Consider the following 21,748-nt stretch of genomic DNA (forward strand, 5'->3'; position numbering starts at 1 on the left):
CAAATGAGATTTTAGGATGCTGCTGTGATAGTGATGGTGTTATTATGCCAATTATGAGCCTTACTGCCTGCCAGGAAGCTGGCTTGCACATACTGTATGCTTAGCTTTGATTCGCAATGAGCATGATATGGACTTGTTAAAAGAATTTTGTCAAGTTTGGTAATCTGTGCATGTCATTCCAGTGGAGCTGTTTGGGTAAATTTGTCTTAAAATTGAATTTGATGTGTGAACCCCATTCAGAGGCTACATGGCTTTGTCAATGTGCAGCAGGACGCATCTTGAGGTTTAACTAGAGATGCCACTGATAGCTGTAATTTACAGCTCGTTGTGGTCTCAGCAAGACTTCTCACAGCACTGTGACAGGGATTCTTTGAACCTGCTTGCTATATGAGGCAACTGAACTGATTTTTATGCATATTTTCCCCAAGGGTACTGTAGGCAAAAGTTGTTTTGAACATAATAAGGCAAAGTGATTTAATGCAAATTAACTTAGACATGCCATGCAATAGAACTCCATTTACTTCCTTTCAATGTCTTTAATTTAGGTATATTGTCCATGATAGCACATGGTTTAAAAGGTAAGTTAGATTATCGGAGTTGAACAAACCATTTTCTTGCAAAGGACCCCTGGGATATCTGAGGTTCTGTGCTATCCAACCAAATGAGTGATGGTGAGATACCAGCTCACCAGTGGGGCTGGAAAACATTGAGGTTGTAGTAACATGGAGTGATTTAATCCTCTTGAAGCTGACCAATTTGACACATTGAGGACGATCAACTGTTGGGTGTTAAGAGTGAAAGCAAAGCTGGTGATTTTGCACAGTCGATGGATTGCACATTGTCAAATAAAGGCTATTTATTGATATTATCCACGATTCCATGAAGAACCTTTACAGGGATAGTAATTCTGTCATCATTTACCTTCAAGTTGTTCCAAACCAGTATGAATTTCTTTCTTCAGTTGAACATAAAAGAAAACATTTTGAAGAATGTGGGTAACCAAACAGTTGCTGGTCCCCATTGACTTCCATAGTATTTTTTTCCCACCATACCATGTAAGTCAGTGGGGAACAGCAACTGTTTGGTCACCCACATTCTTCAAAATATCTGGTTTTATGTTCAACAGAAGGGTGAGTAAATGAAGACAGAGTTAATATTTGAATATCAACAGAACCGTTTTATTGCACAAAAGGTTCTTTACAATGGAAACGTTAAATCAGATTCTATAGAATCACTGTAAAAAAAAAAAAAAAGGCCCTTTTTGTAACCTTTACTCTTTTAAGTGTTTAATGATGATTTGGTAATATTATTGTAAGGAATTTTTCTTTATCGTGTCCTTTGTGATCTATAAAATCCCTTTTCTACTTAACTTTGAATTATCATAGTCCATTCAAGTTCACGTATTCTAATCCTCTCCAATGTGACTATCACAGACAGATTAACAACATATTTCAAGGGCAATGTGATCTGCATGTAAAAACGCAAAAAAAATAAAAAATCTGCTTTTTGTTTGTTCATAATAAAATACATTAAAATGTAAAAAATTGGATTACATTCCATTTTAAATTGAGAACATGTTATCGTCATTATTTATATAATTTCCATAAATAATTTTTCAAGTCTTTCCTCGGCCGACACTATTTTAGAAGCGTGTTGACTTTGAAAATGTCTCCTGACCCTGGTATGCAGCATGTGCGTCCACTGAGAGACGCTGACGCAGATCAGGACTCGGGCATTCAATTGATGAAGTGTGATAAGGCCTTTTGGGGCATACTAATAAGTTATCTTGATGTGGATATTCAAAATGTGAGCTGCAACCTCTCAAATGCTACCAAAGATAAATGTGATTCACTGATAACAATGTTGGCTGATATTTTGCATGAATTAGTCAAATATTTTTGTGTTAATGTATTTGAGAAAGACTTCTACTGGGCAATATTATTAGTATTAGTATTTTCTCCACCTGTTTCTGTTCTATATTCCCATTATACATTTTATTTGACTGCTCAAAAAATAGCCTATTTTTCTTAATCATAAATCACCCCTTAATAAAAAGAAAATATTACCAGCAGTCAACATACAGGAAAGCACACAAGAAAACATTTGAAGAGGAACTTACTGATTTGCAATAGAGCACAAGGTCCCCTAGTGGAAGTCGTGGGTAAGGTCTGGTAGGGAGAACCATTGAGAAGATGTATAAGTGGTGATATCGTGACGCGCTCCATTCAGTGCGAGCCGAGTGAGAGCAAAGAAAGGTTCTCCACCTCTAGGACTCTCCTTTACACCTACTCTATCATCAGCTGGACAACCTGATCAAATGGAAAACAACTGTAAGTACTTGGACATTAAAAATTATATTTACAATAAAAATATACATATATTTGCAATACTGAAAAATATTAACAAGATAGTTTTATAATTACTGGATAACTGCATCTTTAATGCATCCATTTAATTTATAATTAATAAAAAGCTTGATTAATCTCTATTTGTAAAAAAATAAATAAAAATAATAATAATCATAATAATAATAATAGGGCTAAATGTGATGTACCAAAAAAAAAATCCATGCTTATTGTGTTTATAGTTGACAGTGAAGGTTGAACACAGCTGAGGGATCACCACCAAGCAGCAAAGGACTTTCTTTCCCTGTTCCTGGAGATCCTTGTCGTGCCACCTGTTAAGTGACTATGTACAGGCTGATTATGTGCGAGGAAAACTAATCAGTTCTTTTACATTTGTGGAGAAGTAGGTGCGCGCTTTTGGCACCATGGAGGACATCTTCAAGGATCAAGACTTATGGTCTTTCAATGAGTCATCTAGAAACTCCAGCGTCAACAATGAAACTTACGGCGTAAACCAGACGGTGAACCCGCTGAAGCGGAACGAAGAGGTGGCAAAAGTGGAAGTTACTGTATTGGCCTTGGTGCTCTTCTTGGCACTCGCTGGTAACCTTTGCGTCCTTGTTGCAATTCACACGACCAAGCACAGTCAATCTCGCATGTATTACTTCATGAAGCACCTCAGCATTGCAGATCTGGTCGTGGCTGTCTTCCAGGTACTTCCTCAACTCATCTGGGACATCACGTTTCGCTTTTATGGACCAGACATCCTGTGCAGGTTGGTGAAGTATCTTCAGACCGTTGGGATGTTCGCCTCCACGTACATGCTGGTGCTGATGTCCATAGACAGATGTATGGCAATCTGCCAGCCTCTTCGTTCTTTACACAAGAGAAAGGACCGCTGTTACGTGATTTGTTCTTGGGCACTAAGCTTACTTTTCAGTATCCCACAGGTTTATATATTCTCCTTACGGGAGGTGGGTTCAGGAGTTTATGATTGCTGGGGAGATTTCGTACAGCCTTGGGGAGCGAAAGCCTACATCACGTGGATGAGTCTGACGATATACATCATACCAGTGACCATTCTGAGTGTCTGCTATGGACTGATAAGTTTTAAAATATGGCAAAACTTTAAAAGGAAGACGAAGAGGGACCAGTGTATCACTCTCACGCCCAAGGCATCGAAAGGCAGTGCGCTCGCGCGGGTCAGCAGCGTCAAACTCATCTCCAAGGCTAAAATCACCACCGTTAAAATGACCTTTGTTATCGTTCTGGCTTATATAGTGTGCTGGACTCCGTTTTTCTCCGTACAGATGTGGTCAGCATGGGATCCTGAAGCACCAAGGGAAGGTGAGTTTCTTGTAACAGTTTGATTAGCGTTTACGCACGTGCAATGCAAATGGGTTCTGAACACGGGGCTGACTGTTAACTTTAAACCAATGTAGCTTGTGGCATCCATTAGGCAAGCTCGATTAATTTTAGATTCCATTAATATTTTGGTGCCAATTACAAAGTTTTCCTTTATTTTGCTCCTAGATTTACTTGCTATATTTTCTTAAGAAAAAATGCTTTTCAAAACATGTGCTTTTTTTATATATTTAACATTGATGGAGAAACAGATTTTGTGTGCAAATAAATCATAAAAGTGGTTTGTTTTGTTTAAAATCTTATACATGTTTGAGGTGACCAGGGTGGGCCTTTTACACCGCACACGGTTAATACAATCACTTTAGCAAAGTTTGAGAAATAAAATAATTTATTCTATTTATTTTTCTAAATGATTTGTTCAATAAAATGAGATACATTAAAGTGTTCATTTTAAAAATTAAGGAAACTAAAAAAGTAAAGATTACGAAAGCATTGAAGGAGATCCCCACCCCTAATAGTTTAAAATGCAGTAGTAACAATAAATGACATTTTACTGTCATATGATTAATATCATATTTATATGATGGTTTCATTATAAATATAGTGATTATCTCTGAAGTGCACACCCAACTTAATGTATGATATTTAACATCTGAATCTAACCATGTTATGTCAACAAATGGAAAAGTCAACCAGCCAATGTTTTCAATTAAGAAATAAATAAATTAAAAACAAAAATAGGCATACCTTTAAAGTTAAAGTTGTCACGGACACAAAAATTAAATGAAATAGCCATTTCAAAACACATTGTCAACCAGTAATCTGAATATTTGTGATATTGTTTTATAATATGCAACTTTTTAATGGAAAAAGCATTAATAATTATCAACATTTTTAAAAACATTTTTAAAATGTTCATAAAATCATGACCGCAATGGTTGTGTGTAAATAGGGGGGAAAGGGTCCAGGATATTGCTAAATATCAGTCAATAAATGAAAAACAGTTATAGAAACAACTTTTAATAATAGTCTTATTTTTTTCTGAAACGTACCTCTCTAATTAAAATCTATATCCTATACAGTAGGGTCAGTTATGACGTCAGATTGTAGGCCAATCCAAAAGGCTGTTTGTAATGAGTTCACTTGGAAGTTCCCTCAGGGGTGGCGGTTTTCAATTAATGAGCAAAATAAGATATGTAACTTCACTTAAAGTGAATAAAGACTTTATTTTGTTCTAAGACAAATTACATCAGTCATACCTCAAACATGAAACCTGAAGCCTGTGCATTTTAAAAACATAAGGTTCTACTGTCACCTCAGCAGGATGGTGTCCATGTATGATAGTGTTTTCAGCCCTGTATTAGCTAAACGGATGTCACAATGCTCTCTGTTTCACTTTTTTCTAGAATGATAAATGTATTTTCAGCTAACATATCTGAACATGGAAAGCTATTTTCAGTATAGGCTAGGCAGTTGAAAATACAATTATCAGGTCATACAGATAAGATTTGAACAAGCCTAATGAGTTTTCAGAATCATGCGAGATGGTTTCGGACCATGACATTGTGTTCTTTCAAAGACTCGAGAAAAGAAGCTAGCTTTGATTTATTGTAATTCTTCAGATAAGAAGGCTCTAGCAGTACAGAACTAGAATTGCTGTGATGGGCATCTTACTTTTAAATCACTACAGATGTAGTCCGCTAAAAACGGCAGAGCCATAAAGACCAGCCTCTGGGAAAAATTTATATTCAGCAGAGCTGCACCACTTAAATCATGACCGTCTGCAGTATGAGAAATCACCAACCCAAACAAACCCAGAGAGAATTGATGATAAATAACTGTTGTTTTGACTATATAAAAGAATTACTTAACTACGACAATAATATATCACATGTGATGAAATCATGTGCTCGACAAATTGTTATACAAATAGTCATTTTGTTTTTACGTGCATACAAAAGTCCAGGTTTTCAGTAGACAAGAGACATTTAGAATCCCTAAATCTTATCAGCTTACCAAACCAATACTGTTACTGCATGGCTTCTCTTGTGTGTTTCAAAGAAAATGTCAGTGAACAGTGTTCTTGCCATGAGTTTTACCATGTTTGTCTTGCAGCAATAAAGAGATTAAGGTGAGGTCACGTGTCACACACTTCAGAGACAAAGATGAAATATTATCAGACCCAGAGGAAAGAGAGTGTGAGATACTCACTCGTATCATGACCTCCACCATACAAAATATCCACACATCATGGCAAGTTCAGCAAAGCATTCACACAGTCTAAATATTAGGACAACACTGCACCGATTTATGCATCAACAGTGGCAGACACATTCATAGTGAAATGCCTTTACTAATGACATTTCCCCGAATGTGTGAAATAAGAGCCGTTTCTTCTGGCTGAGACCAAGGGATGAGTTTTAAAACACTGATGATCTGATGTGCTCAAAGCTTAGCTGCAGCACTAATATGAATAAATGACAGCTGAAAACAGCGTCTTCCAGATGAACTTATGTATGGTTGCTTTATTTTGAGACTAATGTTGGGTTTGGCAATGTCATCACAGGCTTGGCTACTAGTTATGTTCTCATCTCCATGACACTTATTTGAATTACAAGAGTAAAACAACTTTCCACTAAGCATTTCACCTTTTTTGAACAGTAAAATGTTTTGCAGAAATCTCAAAATCAGATGAACATTTGGACAAATGACACTCGCTGACCTGTAGGGCTCCCAAAATAAAGAGTTGAGTTGAAAGGACATTTTATCTTTAATTAAACAACACCTTTCTAAAGTTTGGGGTGAGTATGATTTTTTTAAATATAAATTAATACTTTTATTCAGCAAGTATGCATTAAATAGATCAAAAATAACAATAAAGACTTTCACGGAGTCAGAAAAATATATTTCATATAAATTCTTTTAACCTTTCCATGAAACTTTCCATCAAAGCATCCTAAAAGAAGATTACCCAAAGAAGATTACCATTTCCAAAACATACAAAAAATAAAAATTAACAAGCACAACATTAATAACGGGAAGAAATGTTTCATGAGCACCAAATCAGTATATTAAAATGATTTCTGAAAGATCATGCAACACTGAAGACTAGAGTAACGGCTGCAGAAAATTCAGCTTTGCATCACAGAAATAAATTGTATTTTATAATTTATTAAAATAAAAAAAACAGTTGGAAATATTTCACAATATTACTATTTTTACTGTATTTTTGTCAAAAATGCAGCCTTGGTGAGCATAAGAAACTTCTTATACTGACCCCAAGCTTTTGAACGACTGAGTGTATTATTTTTTTTTGAGTGTATTTTAAGACCAATTATCATAATCTTGCAATAGTTTTTAGCTTGATGGGGGGGATAAATGTGCTAAAGTAGATCTTTGCATCCATCTAAAATGTTCTGTGAATCTTACTTGAAGTGTGATGAATATCTAAAGCACTTTTGCAGAGCTTCATATTAAAGAATATTCTCTTTCCTTCTCTCTCTGTTCATTGATCCAACTGCCGATGGTACAGAGATGTGCTTGCCCAGTTTTCTCTGATGCCTGTGAGCTCAGCACAAATAGGAGGTAGCAAACAGAAAAGCAATACACTTGTCCGAAGCCCCATCTGGGTTCGTTGCTTACTCCTTCATTTCTAAATTCAATTTCCTTTTCTCTGAGAGACTAAAGGATCAAACCCAGAATCTTTATGTCTGTAGGTTACATGCGGATGACCACACAAGTGCACAGAAACACATTGGACAAGTTATTGTCAACTTGTTTGGGTCTTGAACTTTTTTTGATCATTGTATATTATTTATAATTGCCAAGTTTGCTTTTCTACTGTGATGGATATGGTTGTTTGTTTGTTGAATGTTGGGAATTAATTCCCAACAATCTCCATATTCAGACCTGTGTTGGCACATGAATGTGTGGTTTCATAGTTTATAGGCTATATTCTAAGATGTTCTCACCTTCTTCTGTTTGCTCCAGTTTCCTTTTGCCCTGCTGTAGAGTCTGTGGTGTACTGTAAGGTTGGAAAGAAAAAACACAGCATTGATCTCCAAGATATTCCTTCCTTTGGATGCTTTTTCCACTAGTTTTTTTTCCCCAACGTAGCCCAACCAGCATGACTTGGTTGTTTGTCTATTCCTGACAGTAAGGTATTTTTGTAAATGCACCACAGTGTACTTTCAGAAAGATTTTGGGGGGGCTCAGATGGGTTCATGGTTCATGTATCAGCAGATTCTTCTTTTCTTACCCTCATGCATCATCCTTTTGTCAGAGTGAGGTCAACCAGAAAGAAAAAATTATATATTTTTTAATAGCCCATATATGTTAGACGGCAATAGGCATGTCACGTTTAATCGCAGTACACAGTCAGCTCACCACCAGAATACTAATGAGACTTGTGATTACTATCACCTGGTTCTCATTTCCTCTTTGCACACTAACAATATTATTTAAGGACTACCCATGTTGCAATGTGTTTTGAGTTGCAGGTTTTGGTTATTTTTTCTCAAGTGTAAATCTCTGAACATAGATTGTACATTTTTGTCTTATGCCGAGTTCACACTGCACGATTTTCAAAGTTGTCGGGTCACCGTGGTTTTCACACTGTGCGACTATCTGAGGTAGCAGTCAGTCGCTGCTGTGTTCACACTGCACGATGGATCGGCGACAGGAGGTTACATACTGCATGAATTTACAATAGGAAGAATCGCCGACAGCTCTGTCTGGTGCAGGGTTGCCAGGTTTTCGCTACAAAACCCGCCCAATTACTACTCAAAACTAGCCTGAAAATAGCCCAATTGCTTTTGAGGGTGTCCCCCAGTAAAAATCGCGCTCGGGGGGGGTAAAATACAAATTTTTTTGGTGGGGTTCTCCTAGTACAATTCACAGTCCAGGGCCTAAATATCACGTTATTGGGGTCACTTCAACCTGCTGACATAAAAAACAACCGGCGGCAATCGCAGATTTGGCAACACTGTTCTGCAAACTAGACTACTTATATGACGTATTTCCTGTATTTGGCCCAAGTGTTCAAGTGAGCATGAAGACCACAAGTGTATGTACAACTTTTCATTACCTGATGGGACACTTATAGTGTTGTAAAAACGCAAATTGTTTACAGAGTTTTATTATTATTTTCAATACTTTGCATTTTAAAATCAACTTCTAAATGTCTGTTCAGTAGTCCCTATAGATGACAATTTAATTAAGTGATAAAAAGCAGTTGCAAATGTTGTACAAAAATAAATATACTAATCTTTGCAGCAATAAAATGTGTAGCACTCTGTTTAATATCTTATTATTATTAATATTTAACTTACATTGGAAAGGTTTCCGTGCGCGATCTTGGCAAAAAGTCTCATGATTTATTTCCAGAACATGATGCATGATTGGATACACTAACCCTCGAATACCGCTCCGGAGCGGTATTCGAGATAGTGTGGGTTTAGTGTGCGTTAAGGGCACTGCGCTTTGGTATTTTTAAGACCTGGGACAGTCTTGCGCACTTACTTCCTTTCGCGAGCACGCGCTCTCAAGTGGCCAAGACCGCAAGTGTGAGTTTTTGGACAAGGGGTGAGTCTCTCATTGGCTGTAGGTCATCGCCGATGTGTTTTCAGTCAGAACTCATTTCACACAGCGTGATTGTAAATCGCTGACAGCTCCAGATATTTAGCATGCCAAATATTTCACGGGCGTCGGCGACGCGTCGGCGATTCCCTCAGATCGCGTCTTTGATAATTCACACTGTGTGATTGTCACTCGCGTGAACGAGCACCGATTTGCCTCTGATTTCGGGCATTTGTCGGCGATTTCGCAAAACCCGTCAGCAAGTGAAAAATAATTTTTGATCAATTTAATGTGTCCTTGCTGAATAAAAAAATATATATTTTTTTTATTAAATCTTACAATCCCACACTTTTGAACAGTGGTGTGTCCTGTTGCTGCCACCATTTTATAAAAAACAATAAGGGTTAAAGGGGATTTTCTTTTCTATTCATGCCTGAAAACACCTCTTTCCCATGATTCCCAAACACAATAGAAGCAAAACGAGTTTACCTCAGTCAGTCGTCTCCTGCTTTCTGGCTTAACAGATCTTTCAGCATTGTTATGAGCTAGCAAACAACATGTTGTTTATTCTGTCTAAATTTGTCTTGTTTGTAAAAGATCTTAAAGAAGCTCAGTGACAGATTCTACTGTTTACACCACGGTCCACCAACACTGTTTTTATAATAAAGTTGTCTCACGTCATGCTTCTCATACCAATTTATTTTTAATGCCACATTGTGTATGCATAGATTGTAGGGAGTGATAAAGCATGTCAGAGCTTGGGCACTGTGCTAAATTAAGGTTTTCCCTTTTTTCCCCCCGTTTCTAGACTTTTAATGATAAATAGCACAGTGGTGCAGACCCTTATGAAGAAAGCCAAAATAAACTGGTTGATTTACAAATGACTGTTGAAGTAGTGTAACATCTGCCCAGAAATATGTTTTCATCTTCCCAGTTGTTTATTCATATTTGTGGTGCACTGTAATATCAGATACAGTATGAGGAAATGCTCAGTGAGAAGTTAAATACAGGACACTATCTTATACTTAAAAAATTGTGTAGGATTTACTTTGAAACAATTTTCACTTAGAAATGGTTAAATTTCACAAATAATTACAAATAAACAGCAACACATTAAATTCAACTTGAAATTTTGAAGACTAGAGTAGTATAGTCTTGTAAATTGTACTCCAATAATTGTTTTATTTAGAACCTTGAACAAAAAAAACTTTGACAGTATATATTTCATATCAAATTGTTCTCAAATGTCAATTTTGAAGTACTGTAAATGTCACTCTTATGGAATCAAGATCACATACAGATATTACATTTTTAGTTTTACCTTTGTGCTTGTGTAAAATACAAATTAAGAAAATAATTTTAATAAAGCTAAACCATATTCATGCTTTGTAAAAAAAAAAAAAAAAAAATTAAATAAAACAAAATAACATTGGAGTAATAAAATGCCATTTCAATTTTCGGTAACACTTTACTTAAAGCCTTTATGTATAATGCATTATAAAAGTAGCTCTAATGCATTAATTATGCCTTGTAATGCACCTATATAATGCATTGTACACTATGCATTGTAATTTTATACAACAAAATAATGTATTACAACACATTTAAAATACATTATACCCTTTATAATGCATTATACATTAAGGCTTTAAGTAAAGTGTTAACCAATTTTTCTACTATAGAATTCCACATTTAATTCAGCGTGTTCCTTGCTGTTTGTAATTGTTTCTGAAATTTATTAGGAATTTGAGTGGAGTGAAAATTGTTGACTTTTGGCTTTTAAAGGTGACATGTGTCATTTTTTTATCATTAGACACAAGATTTTAAAAGCACTGACGATGCAGAATATTGAATCTAACAGGTTAAAACAAGACCGCAGAGTTAAAGTACAATGTTCTGATCTTTTCATTGTATATTTAAAGCTGACTTCTTATCCTCCACAGCAATGCCCTTCATCATTTCCATGTTGCTGGCCAGTCTGAACAGCTGCTGTAACCCCTGGATCTACATGTTTTTTGCTGGGCATCTCTTTCATGACCTGAAGCAGAACCTGCTGTGCTGCTCTGCGCTCTATCTGAAATCATCTCAGTGCCGCTGTGATCCGGAGCAAGATTCCCGTAAGAGCAACTCCTCCACCTACGTCATCAAAAGTGCCAGCAGCCAGCGGAGTATTACCCAGACCTCTGTCACATAAACCAGACGTACCTCAAAGCCAGTTTTTCACATTTTTGAAAGCCAGACAGGAAAGCTTGAATATAAACCCACACAAGGCTGCAAATGTCACCATCAGTTTGCTTCAGCTGTGTTTTCGGTTGGGAATTATTCAGAATGTCATTTTCATTACTCTACTTCGTTTTCTTATCTCTGAGGACCTTGAGCAGCAGTAGTCTATTCCTTGCCTTCATGTATTGTGTTTCTAGATATTACAGAAGGAACATCATTCGATTCCAGACTGTGTTTATGGGTCTGTTTACATTTAGTCACACATCGTTTGAATTGCTATCTGATTGTGCATGCGCATTCGCTTTGGCCACATAAATGTGTCTTGGTGCTGGGCACCAAAATTGGCTGCACTTGATGTGGCTCATAAAAACAGGACGTGGCTGAATTAGCTTTGACGATTGTGGTACAAAAGATAACAACCATAATGTGCTGCATTCTGTTTGGGGCTCACACAACCTCCATACGCTGATGTAGATATGTTTAGGAGGAGCAAAGTTTGCATATGTGGCCTGAAGAGCCAGATGGATTTACACTTGGCCGAGTCTCAAACCACCAGATCGGATTTCTGTCGCTCTTAAGTGTGTCTTAGAGTGTCCAAGTGTAAATAGTCTTGATATGATGTAAATGCAAAAAACAGTGAACCTTAAAGGGATAGTTTATCCAAAAATGAAACTTTCATTATTTACAGTACTCATCCTCGTGTCTCCCCTTCATGAAAAAAGCAGTGAAAAGTAATGCAATTTTCACTACTTGTTGTGAAAAATCAAGTTTGATATACATTGTATTGAAGATGACAGCAGGTTATATCATTTTATGGGTTATGAGGAGGTTAACAACACACAGATGAAAACAAGATGTTGATGACACATGAAGTGTTTCTTCTGAAGCCTAATGAGAAACGTGGCCAGCTGCTCTTTTTAATGAACTTGTCAAAAGAGAGTACTTTGGTTTGTTTTAAGAAACCCAAGCACTTTTCATTTTTGGCACATACATGGTTATGTTGTTATCACTGTTCTTTATCATTTTACATGTAAACTTTACAGTCATGCCCAAAGGACCACATCTCTTTGCGAAATGTTTCTGCAGTGCATCATGGTAATCAATCATGGCAAACACCCGATTTGTTTTCAAAAAGTGAAGGACTGATTGTTTACTCCTTCGCTTTTATGCTTGTTTGTCTTGTGAGAGAGAGTGTTTGTAATCAATGTTTATTCCAGTTACATATTTTGCTTAATATCGCTCTTAAAACTTTGATTTCAGCCTATGTTTGTTGCTTCATCTTTATAAAATATTCTAAAGAAAACACGTTTACAAGAGGACAAGTGAATTTCACGTAATTGTTTATGAGTGCTGCAAGATGAGAAGGATAAAGAAAATGATAAAGGCAGTATTAACAGCAGAAAATATTTATTTTATAAGGTTTAAATACACTGTTCACTGAAATGCTTGTTACTTTCCCATTTAAAAAGCTACTGATTTTTCATCCTGGAAAATATACTGCCTATTTACATTCACTCTGTGTAGCTGAAGCTTTTATTTATTGAAATAAATTGTGTGTTGATATGTCTAACTGTGAGGAAATCTGTTGAAAAGTGGAGTATAATAAGCCAACTAAAGTGAGGAGTTGAAAGCGAATAGATCGAATTGCAAAGCCATAATAATCGTTTTTTTTTTTTTTACAGCTAAACCACTTGGTATTTATTAAGGGAAAAGGGAAAAGTGTTTTGATGAAAATGTTCATGAAAACATATTTCATCATAAATTCATGGCATCAGTTTAAAGACATACAATTTATTCAATGTCCTGCACTCTTAAAAATAAAGGTGCTTCACGATACCATAGAAGAACCTTTTTGTCTAAATGGTTCCATAAAGAACCTTTAACATCTAAAGAACCTTTCTGTTTCACAAAAGGTTCTTTGGGGCGAAAGAAGGTTCTTCAGATTATAAAAAGGTAAGAAAGAGATGGTTCTTTAAAGAACCTTTGACTGAATGGTTCTTTGTGGAACCAAAAATGGTTCTTCTATGGCATCGCTTGAAGAACCTTTTGAAGCACCTTTATTTTTAAGAGTGTATATTCAGTGACAGAATCGGGGACATAAAATGTAATGTTTAATTAGTTGTTGTAGTGTAGAAAATCAAGAAAAGAAAAAAATATATAGGCCTATATATAACAATAAAACACAATTCAAACCATTATTATTTAAACTTAAATTTTTAATTAGTAGTTGTACAGAATATATCTGACATTGTCATGATAAAAATACCACACTCAGCAACATCCCACTTTAAATCTGTCAAACTTAATGAGAAAAACCACATGATATCAGGTAAGACTTATTCTCCATTGTCGGTCAGAGAGGCCTTGCATCATACGTCTCTCTGAAAAAGCAGGTGGCCTAATCCTGAATTGCTCCCAAAGCCTCTAACATAAACTGAGAACATACAAAACACTGCATAGGATTAACCATCTGGGGCATTCTATTATTCATGTAGTCTTTTCATTTTTAGGGACCTCAAAATCCACACTCCAAAATTTGATATTTGTCAAATAAAATATTTTCCTCCAAGGACTGAACATGTAAACCTTGACTTGTCTAAGAAATCTAAACCTCTTTGCGTAACGCCACCCGTACACTGCTGAAGATTTTCCCTAGAGCTTCGAACAAGGGGTCACAGAAGGTATGGATGCAGAGAGAGTAGATTCGACTCAGGCACTGGGTCTCGATCAGATAGCTCTTAATGCAGGGCATGACAGCCCAAATGTGACAAAAGGAGATGCAGGCAAAACAGAAGCCCCACAGCAGCGCCACTGGGATGCCAAAGATGGCCGACAGCACACGGTAGCACCAGTACTTGGAGACGGTGAAGGTGGTGTAGCTGGCCTTCCACACTCCATCCATACTGTGGGTGCCATCTGGTTCGGCTATCACATCCTCAAAATCCACCTTGATTTATTGGAGGAAAAAAGACATGGTGACATTTGCTGGTTAGTACAAATTTCCACAAACCACCCTGTTAAAAAAGTCAGCATATGCTAGTTAGGTATGTTCTGAAGCATGGCAGCTGGTTTGAGCTGGTTTAAGCTGGTCATGTGCTGGTCCTGGTTGAGCAACTAGCTCCTGCGCAGGACCAGCTCATGACCTATTAAGGACCAGCTTAAACCAGCTCAACCAGCTGCCATGCTTGTGTTGGTTTTTCAACAGGGCAGGGAGTTGTTGCCAAAACCTGCTTAGTATATTGTGCAATCAATAGTCAGTGTCAGTGATTTGGCAAGCATGTGGTATGGGTTCTCTTCTGCTTGTACTCCTAAAATGGATGATGATTAATTCTCCAAACAGCGACATTTGATATCAAAATTCCCCATCAGTAGAAGTCAGTCTGGCACCTTGTTTATTTTTGCTTCAATCTCATAACAACTAGAGAGGAAGTATTTCAGAAAGTTATTTCAAATCTTTATGTAACATCTATATAAGTGCTGAAATAAAAATCTGATCTTTGGTAAATATGCAAAATGTAGTTAAGACAAGCTACATTGACAACATTTGAAATTAAACCCATTTTCTTGAATAAAACAGAGATGATTGGAAATCTAAAATTACAAAAATAAAATAAAATCATATAAAAAAAATACAAATAAATAAATAAATATGAAATTAATACTTTTATTCAGCAGTGATGCATTAAGAAAAAGTGACAGTAAATACTTTAAAATTGTTACAAACAATTCTGAATTTTGTGTTCTGTATCATGGATTTCAAAAATATATAAATAAAATATAAAGCAGCAAAACTTTCAACACTGATAATAAGAAGTATTTTTGAGCACCAAATCAGCATATTAGAGTGATTTCTGAAGGATCATGTGACCCTGAAGACTGAAATATTGGCTGCAGAAAATTCAACTTCGCAACCACAGGAATAAATTGCATTTTAAAATATATTCAAATAGAAAACAGTTATTTTAAATTGAAATAGTATTTCCCAATATTACTGTTTTTATTGTATTTTTGATCAAATAAAAATGCAGTGAGCAATACTTTAATATATATAAAACAAAGCATTAACACCAAAAGCTATTTCTCACCAATGCATATTTCTTGTGAACGAACATAATATCACCAAGACCTATTGTAGTAACAGTGTTGCTAACCATTACAGTGATCTTACACTCACATTCAACAGTGAAAGAATACCAGACTGTAATTTATGATTTGGACATAGATCAATAGTCAAAATTAAATAACACAATTTCCGCTACTAATCTAGTGAATTATTAAAACACATGTGAAGAAGCAATACATTTTGCTGTCTGACACACCCTTTTACCTCCTTCTATAAATACTGATAGTATGGCCTGTCCTGCCAGATGAAGTAGGTTTAGTGCTATTTTTGGGTCATGCCTTGTAGCTACAGCATAAAGTGTTGTGCAGCTCACACGCAAGCAAGTCTGTCTCTAAGAACCAGATCGCCAATCTACTCGTATCAGTTCCACAATTTAGGAAGTTAGTGAATAGTTTGCATGGTTTGTCAGTTTCTTATAAAGTTATATGTACATATTTCTGTCAAATATATGTTTATTGGGCTATTTTGGCTTTTAAAAAAGTAATGTAGTTTTATCAGCTTATACAAATACTTTCAAAGTTCTTTTTTGTTTAAATAGCATTTCAGTTGAAATTATCATTAAGGTTTCAGTGCCAAATTTTGTAACACCAGAACTACTGTAAAACCAAAAAATGGCACATACCTTCACAACATCTTCATTGATCTGCTTAGGGTCCCTGTTGATCAAATCAATCTCCTTGGTGTGACTATCTTTCAGGATTTTCTCCTCATTGGTGCTATACTGGTCCGCCATATTGGGGGCCTCTGGCCCAAGACTGGTCGGAGTGGGATAGATGTAATGCAGAAGTGTCCGAAGGAAGAAGAGTAAAGCAAACTAAGTCAGCGACCAAAGGAAAAGTGTCAGAATGGCCCCACAGTCCCTAGTCTCTTTTAATTCTCCAATCTGTGGGCTGACGACACGCCTGGAATGCTAGGGACAGCTGCGCAGGCCGGGGCTCCTGTCTAAAGAAGGGTCCTGTCTCTCTCTCTCGCTCATGCTGACTGTCTCACCCTACTGTTTGTTACCCCTCCTCTACCCCCACCCATTACCTATTCTGCCCCACACAGCCCATACTCCCCATTCCATAACTCACACACTTGGTAAAAGCACCTCTTGAAGGGAAACCAGGGACCGTGTCACATTTCACACACGGCTGCGGGGTCAGCCAGGCAGGAGTTGCACAGTGGCATGAATTTCAACTGTGAAGTGTTGCTCTGAAAACTAATGCCCAAAGGCTCAAGTCAAGTCAGAAGAATAATACTTTTTTACAGTACAGAGTGCCATTTTCAAAGCATTAATATTAGGTGTATTAAACTATTCTGTTTTAGTGTTATTTTAGCATTGAGATACTGTTTTAGCTTAAGCTTAAAATGAAAAAAGTGGCCTTGGTCAGTAGCTGAAATAAAATATTTTTTAATATCTTAATTTCAGTTAACATTTATTGTATTTCACATAAACATGTTTTTATGGTTTTAACTTTAGTTTACAATCAATATCCTGTTCTATTCAAATAATGTCTGACACAAATGTCTTAAAATCATAAAAAAAATATTATTTCCAAAATATCCAGGTCCCTTCTTATTCATTAGTCACTATTTTAAAATAAAATAAATGGTATATTGTCCTGCTAAACATAAGACAGTAAGATGTGTATTATGCTCTGGGATTGAGATAAAAAACAAAACAAATTTCTCTTTTTGTGAACTTTTCGGGGTTTCATTGAGGTTAAGTTTTGCTGCTAAAAACGGATGTTTTTTTATTATTTAATAACCACTAATGATGTAATTTCAGCTTTTGTGTAACTATGCAGTTACCATCCATCACTTTTCATTATGACTATACTCTTTTTATAATGAATGACACTACTAGAACATAATAAAAAGGGGTTTTTAACATTCTTTACTCAGATGTGCCAAAAATAGGAACAGGGGGCTGTAAATGTGCCAGAGGTGTGCGTGGTATGTCTTTCTGCTAATTAGAGAAATATTCTCAGTGCTCTGTGAGCTGGGATGGGTGCAGGTCCTGAGGGAGAGAGGCACAAAAATACCCCACCCAGACATGCCTGTCTACTGTTTATATCAGTGGGATTGTTTATAACAGTGGGGAGTGAACCATCCTTGTCTTTACTTAGTATAGATCCACAGGCGACTCTACTCTTGACTACATTAACAAGTACTCATTTAAATCCAGTGTGAAATTTGAAGCGGAAGAATATTTAAACATGTGAGACAAAATTAGAAGCTGGCTGCTGTACTGATATGCAAACCTCATGCTTGAAAAGATCTAGTTAAAAGTATTTGTTTTCAGCAGCCAAAGCTGAGTAATCACCACTGTTTATAAAGCAGGTGATTAGGTGAAACCTATTCACAAATTCTTCAGCTTTTTCCTTATGAGATGTATTGTTTTTATTTTATTCATTCTTAAATACTTGGAGGAATGTCGGCAATGCTCATTTATCACCTCTTCCAGCAATTTTGGTGTCTCAAGTGTGAACCAGTGAATTGCACTGGCTCGTCTTTATACATAATATCTCATAAAGTGTATGGTACAAATGATAACTACTATTAAAAAGGTGACAAAAAAGTAGACGGGATGAATGCAAGCAACATTGGTATGCAAATGTGCCTTTTCGAGACTGATCGTGTATCTGTTAAAAAGGCCAGCATAGAAAATGATAGTCTTCTTTAGTCATGTAACTGTCAATCAGAGCATGCACACTCACAATATCATTCATCCCATTTTCACCCCTGGTCAAAAATGGTCATCTATGACAACTCCTGCTATCTTTGAGTCTTGCTATGCACAATTCCTTTATTCTACTTAAAGTGTTTACAAAAACAAAAATATTTCACTATGTGCACAATTTACTCAACTTTCATTTAATATTCTGATATTCAGAGGCATAATGTAGTTCTAATGCATCTAATCACAAAAAATAAATAAAAGGCACAAAAAGCCATTTGATGTTTTTTAAATGTTAGGCCATTTCATAAATGTGTATTGGTTTAGCAACTACATGGCAAATATTCAGTATCAAGTTATCATTAAAAATTATGAATGAAATAAAATCCCCCCAAAAAAGACTATATGATACTTTTTCAAATAGTTATTGTTAGACCATTTCATATATGTATTTTTGTTTTAGCAAATACATGGCAAATGTTCAGTATCAAGTAATTGTTAAAAATTATAAATAAAATGAAATGCCAAAAAAGACCATGATGCTTTTTCAAATAGTTATTGTTAGTCCATTTCATAAATGTATTTTGTTTTAGCAAATTCATGGCAAGTATTCAGTATCGAAATTGTTATAAATCATAACTTATGTATAAATCAGTAAAAAAATGTTAGACGTTTTTTATTATTACTGCCTCTATTATTATATTTATCATATCTATTACTATTATTATCTTAGTAAGCCTTACACATTCATTAGTCAGTTTACAACTTCTGTATTACAAAAAAATCATATCCTACATAACAAATGATCAGTTCAACTCTATTATATTGCTAAGATTAGGTACTCCGTACTTTGGCATGATGAACAATGATGAAATTATATATATATATATATATATATATATATATATATATATATATATATATATATATATATATATATATATATACTCTATGCGAAGGAGATGTGTTGCACTGTGTGAGGCAAATTGTGGTCACACCAGATACTGACTGGTTTGTGTTTTCGGACAGATTTGTGAACAATATTTGAGAGAAATAGGCCTTTTGTGTACATAGAACAAGTCTTAGATCTTTGAGTTCAGCTCATGAAAAATGGGGGCAAAAACAAAAGTGTTGCGTTAATAATTTTGTTCAGTATATATAAAGCCCTCAATTTAAACAAGTAGGCTTCAAATATGCTGCAATTGCATGTCAAAAATCATATGAAACTGAAGAGACCTTTACTTGTATATGATGTACATGATGTCATTTTAAGAATCCCCTTGCCCTTCAAAGCTGATTTTTTTTTAGTTCTGAAATGCGGTTCATATTTTTCCAAACAGATTCTGATGAATCCACATCACTTCCCAAAACTTCTGAATAAGGGGGAGATTGCAATGTTCAGCACATTATGCCAGACCACCTTTATCCAGTGCAGGTTAATGACCAAAATCTGCACACTGGGAACTAACAGCCTAAAAAGGAGAGAAGGCAGATAAGTCATCAGTAGCCTTCTGGTCTTCTTTTAGGCTTCAGTACAGTTTTTGACACAGCTGACAACATTTTCTTGGCTGTGCTTTGGTGTCAGATAAGCCTTTATGGCAAATATATTGATTTACTTGTCAAACCATGCAATTTTAAGTGCACTTGGCAATTACTGCTCCTGGAAAAATTACATCATATGTGATGTTCCACAGGCTCTAAAACCAGACCCACATGATTCAAATGAAATGAACAGGAAATGTACCAGCTTTGTCTATGCTAAATCACAGAGGGAGTTATAGCAGTCACCTCAAATGATCTAAGCTTGACGGATCTCACATCTGCTCTGTCACTAGTGTAAGTGGGTTTATGGCCTTAAACTTTTTAAACATAACAGTGACTAGTGTAATAATAACACATTCAAAAGGTGAAAAACATCACACACTCTGAAAGCTGTAAGGGATAAGGTTTAATTTTTGACAGGCTTAAAAGACATGCAAATGTTACTATAGTAACCATTGATTAAAATACTGTTATTTAATAATAAGTTATTTTCTTTTGCTTATATGTGCACAGGCAATACTTAATGAGGTTTTATATGAGCTCATGAATTATCAAAAAATATTTTTCCCAGTATTAAGGTTTATTTATTTACATAAAGAAACATGTATTTAATGTTAACACTTCCAATAATAATAATAATAATAATAATAATAATAATTAAAATTAATTTTAATTAAAAAAAAATAGTACATGGAGGAATTAGGATTAAATAAGGTTAATAAATACGGTAAAAGTTCATGTTATCTATTGTTATGTTAACATTAACTAAAGTAATACATGGTATAATGTAATATATAACTAGTTATTACAGGTTGATTTTGTCACATTGTTGCTTTTTTGGTATTTACTGTGCATTCACACGTGACTCACCAAATATGAAGACAGCTGAGGACAGCAAAGAGAAGACCTGCAACCAGCGCCACTGGCACCGCCAGCAGCAGCGAAACGATGCGGTAAAACCAGAGTCTGAACACCTCAAACAGAGCATGACTCCACAGTCACACCTTATCAAAGCTCCTCACTGAAGCCGGCCTCGCTGTCACATCCTCAAAGGTCTCCTGAGTAGACACATCATCAATAAAGCTATTTTTAGGCCGCCATAGCTTTGGACCTATTACTTTTCCTACCAGCTTTTTGATAACCGGTTTACTGTGAATGAATTAAAACCTGTGTATTTATCTTTGCAAGTCTTGCAATACCATTATTTAACATAAGAGGGCAGTGTAGCATTACTAACGTAGTAGCGCCCGCTGTTTATAATTCAAGTGTAAGTTTGTATAACAGCAGCTCACCACAGGCTGTTTCAAGAAACAGCAATACTGAAATACACTCAGGTAAGTTTTAACTTAAGCATGTAATTTGTAATTACGATAGACTTTAACTGAAAAATGTAACTGTTACTTTCATAAATACCAGATTGAGACAAGCTGTCCTATTTATACGCTTGGTTTTATTAAATAACCATGGTTTTATTGTAGTAAAAGTGTAGTAACCATGTTTTTTTTGTTTTTGGCATAGTATTGATTACCATTTTTATAACCACAGTTTTACTACAAATACCATGGTTAAACTATATGGTTAGTGTAGCAAAACAAAATTTGTGGTTATGTGTGTGGGTGTGTTTTTTGTTGTTGTTGTTGTTGTTGTTGTTTTTTGTGGTAAATCCATGGTTAATTTTCGTAAGGGTATTGGGGCAAGCTGTCACATGTGTTTTATATATTGTAATTGTATTCAAATGGAAAAAGTGTAATAGCTTTCAGTCAGAATGTTATACTGTTGTCTATATAGTACACTCAGGTCCACAAGGATATTCAAAAACCCCAGCAATGTGTGTGTGTGTGTGTGTGTGTGTGTGTGTGTATGTATATATATATATATATATAGATAGATAGATAGATAGATAGATAGATA

General features: G+C 35.6%; 3 protein-coding genes and 1 long non-coding RNA gene across 4 annotated transcripts in view; 1 reads left to right on the forward strand and 3 right to left on the reverse strand.

The window, feature by feature from the left end:
- Positions 1-678: 678 nt before the first annotated feature.
- Positions 679-8,101, reverse strand: LOC107584454 (uncharacterized). The gene is made up of 4 exons (XR_001609145.1): positions 7,969-8,101; positions 7,682-7,734; positions 2,120-2,309; positions 679-778 (listed from the first exon to the last, which is right to left on the reverse strand). It is a non-coding gene; the product is annotated as an uncharacterized lncRNA (long non-coding RNA).
- On the forward strand, positions 2,543-12,744 carry oxtra (oxytocin receptor a). Its single transcript, XM_016271140.1, has 2 exons — positions 2,543-3,692; positions 11,231-12,744. Exons 1-2 carry the CDS (start codon positions 2,771-2,773, stop codon positions 11,479-11,481), a joined length of 1,173 nt encoding a protein of 390 aa, XP_016126626.1. The 5' UTR covers positions 2,543-2,770; the 3' UTR covers positions 11,482-12,744.
- Positions 12,745-13,795: 1,051 nt separating this feature from the next.
- Positions 13,796-16,632, reverse strand: cav3 (caveolin 3). The gene is made up of 2 exons (XM_016271141.1): positions 16,256-16,632; positions 13,796-14,457 (listed from the first exon to the last, which is right to left on the reverse strand). Exons 1-2 carry the CDS (start codon positions 16,364-16,366, stop codon positions 14,116-14,118), a joined length of 453 nt encoding a protein of 150 aa, XP_016126627.1. The 5' UTR covers positions 16,367-16,632; the 3' UTR covers positions 13,796-14,115.
- Positions 16,633-19,652: 3,020 nt separating this feature from the next.
- LOC107584495 (caveolin-2-like) overlaps positions 19,653-21,748 on the reverse strand; it is a 2,563-nt gene continuing 467 nt past the window's right edge. Inside the window, 2 exon segments of the mRNA XM_016271128.1 lie at positions 19,653-19,767; positions 20,708-20,895. Of these exon segments, the coding sequence (XP_016126614.1) occupies positions 19,653-19,767; positions 20,708-20,895 (303 nt within the window).

This window comes from Sinocyclocheilus grahami, unplaced genomic scaffold (assembly GCF_001515645.1).
Source record: "Sinocyclocheilus grahami isolate Dianchi unplaced genomic scaffold, SAMN03320097.WGS_v1.1 scaffold60.1, whole genome shotgun sequence".
Classification (NCBI taxonomy): Eukaryota; Metazoa; Chordata; class Actinopteri; order Cypriniformes; family Cyprinidae; genus Sinocyclocheilus; species Sinocyclocheilus grahami.

Bases quoted from the DNA above. Each gene is read 5' to 3' on its own strand.
- oxtra (XM_016271140.1), top strand. From the start codon at position 2,771: ATGGAGGACATCTTCAAGGATCAAGACTTATGGTCTTTCAATGAGTCA. The intron at 3,693-11,230 runs GTGAGTTTCTTG...TATCCTCCACAG, and splicing joins TCCTGAAGCACCAAGGGAAG to CAATGCCCTTCATCATTTCC.
- cav3 (XM_016271141.1), bottom strand. From the start codon at position 16,366: ATGGCGGACCAGTATAGCACCAATGAGGAGAAAATCCTGAAAGATAGT. The intron at 14,458-16,255 runs GTATGTGCCATT...CAATAAATCAAG, and splicing joins TCAATGAAGATGTTGTGAAG to GTGGATTTTGAGGATGTGAT.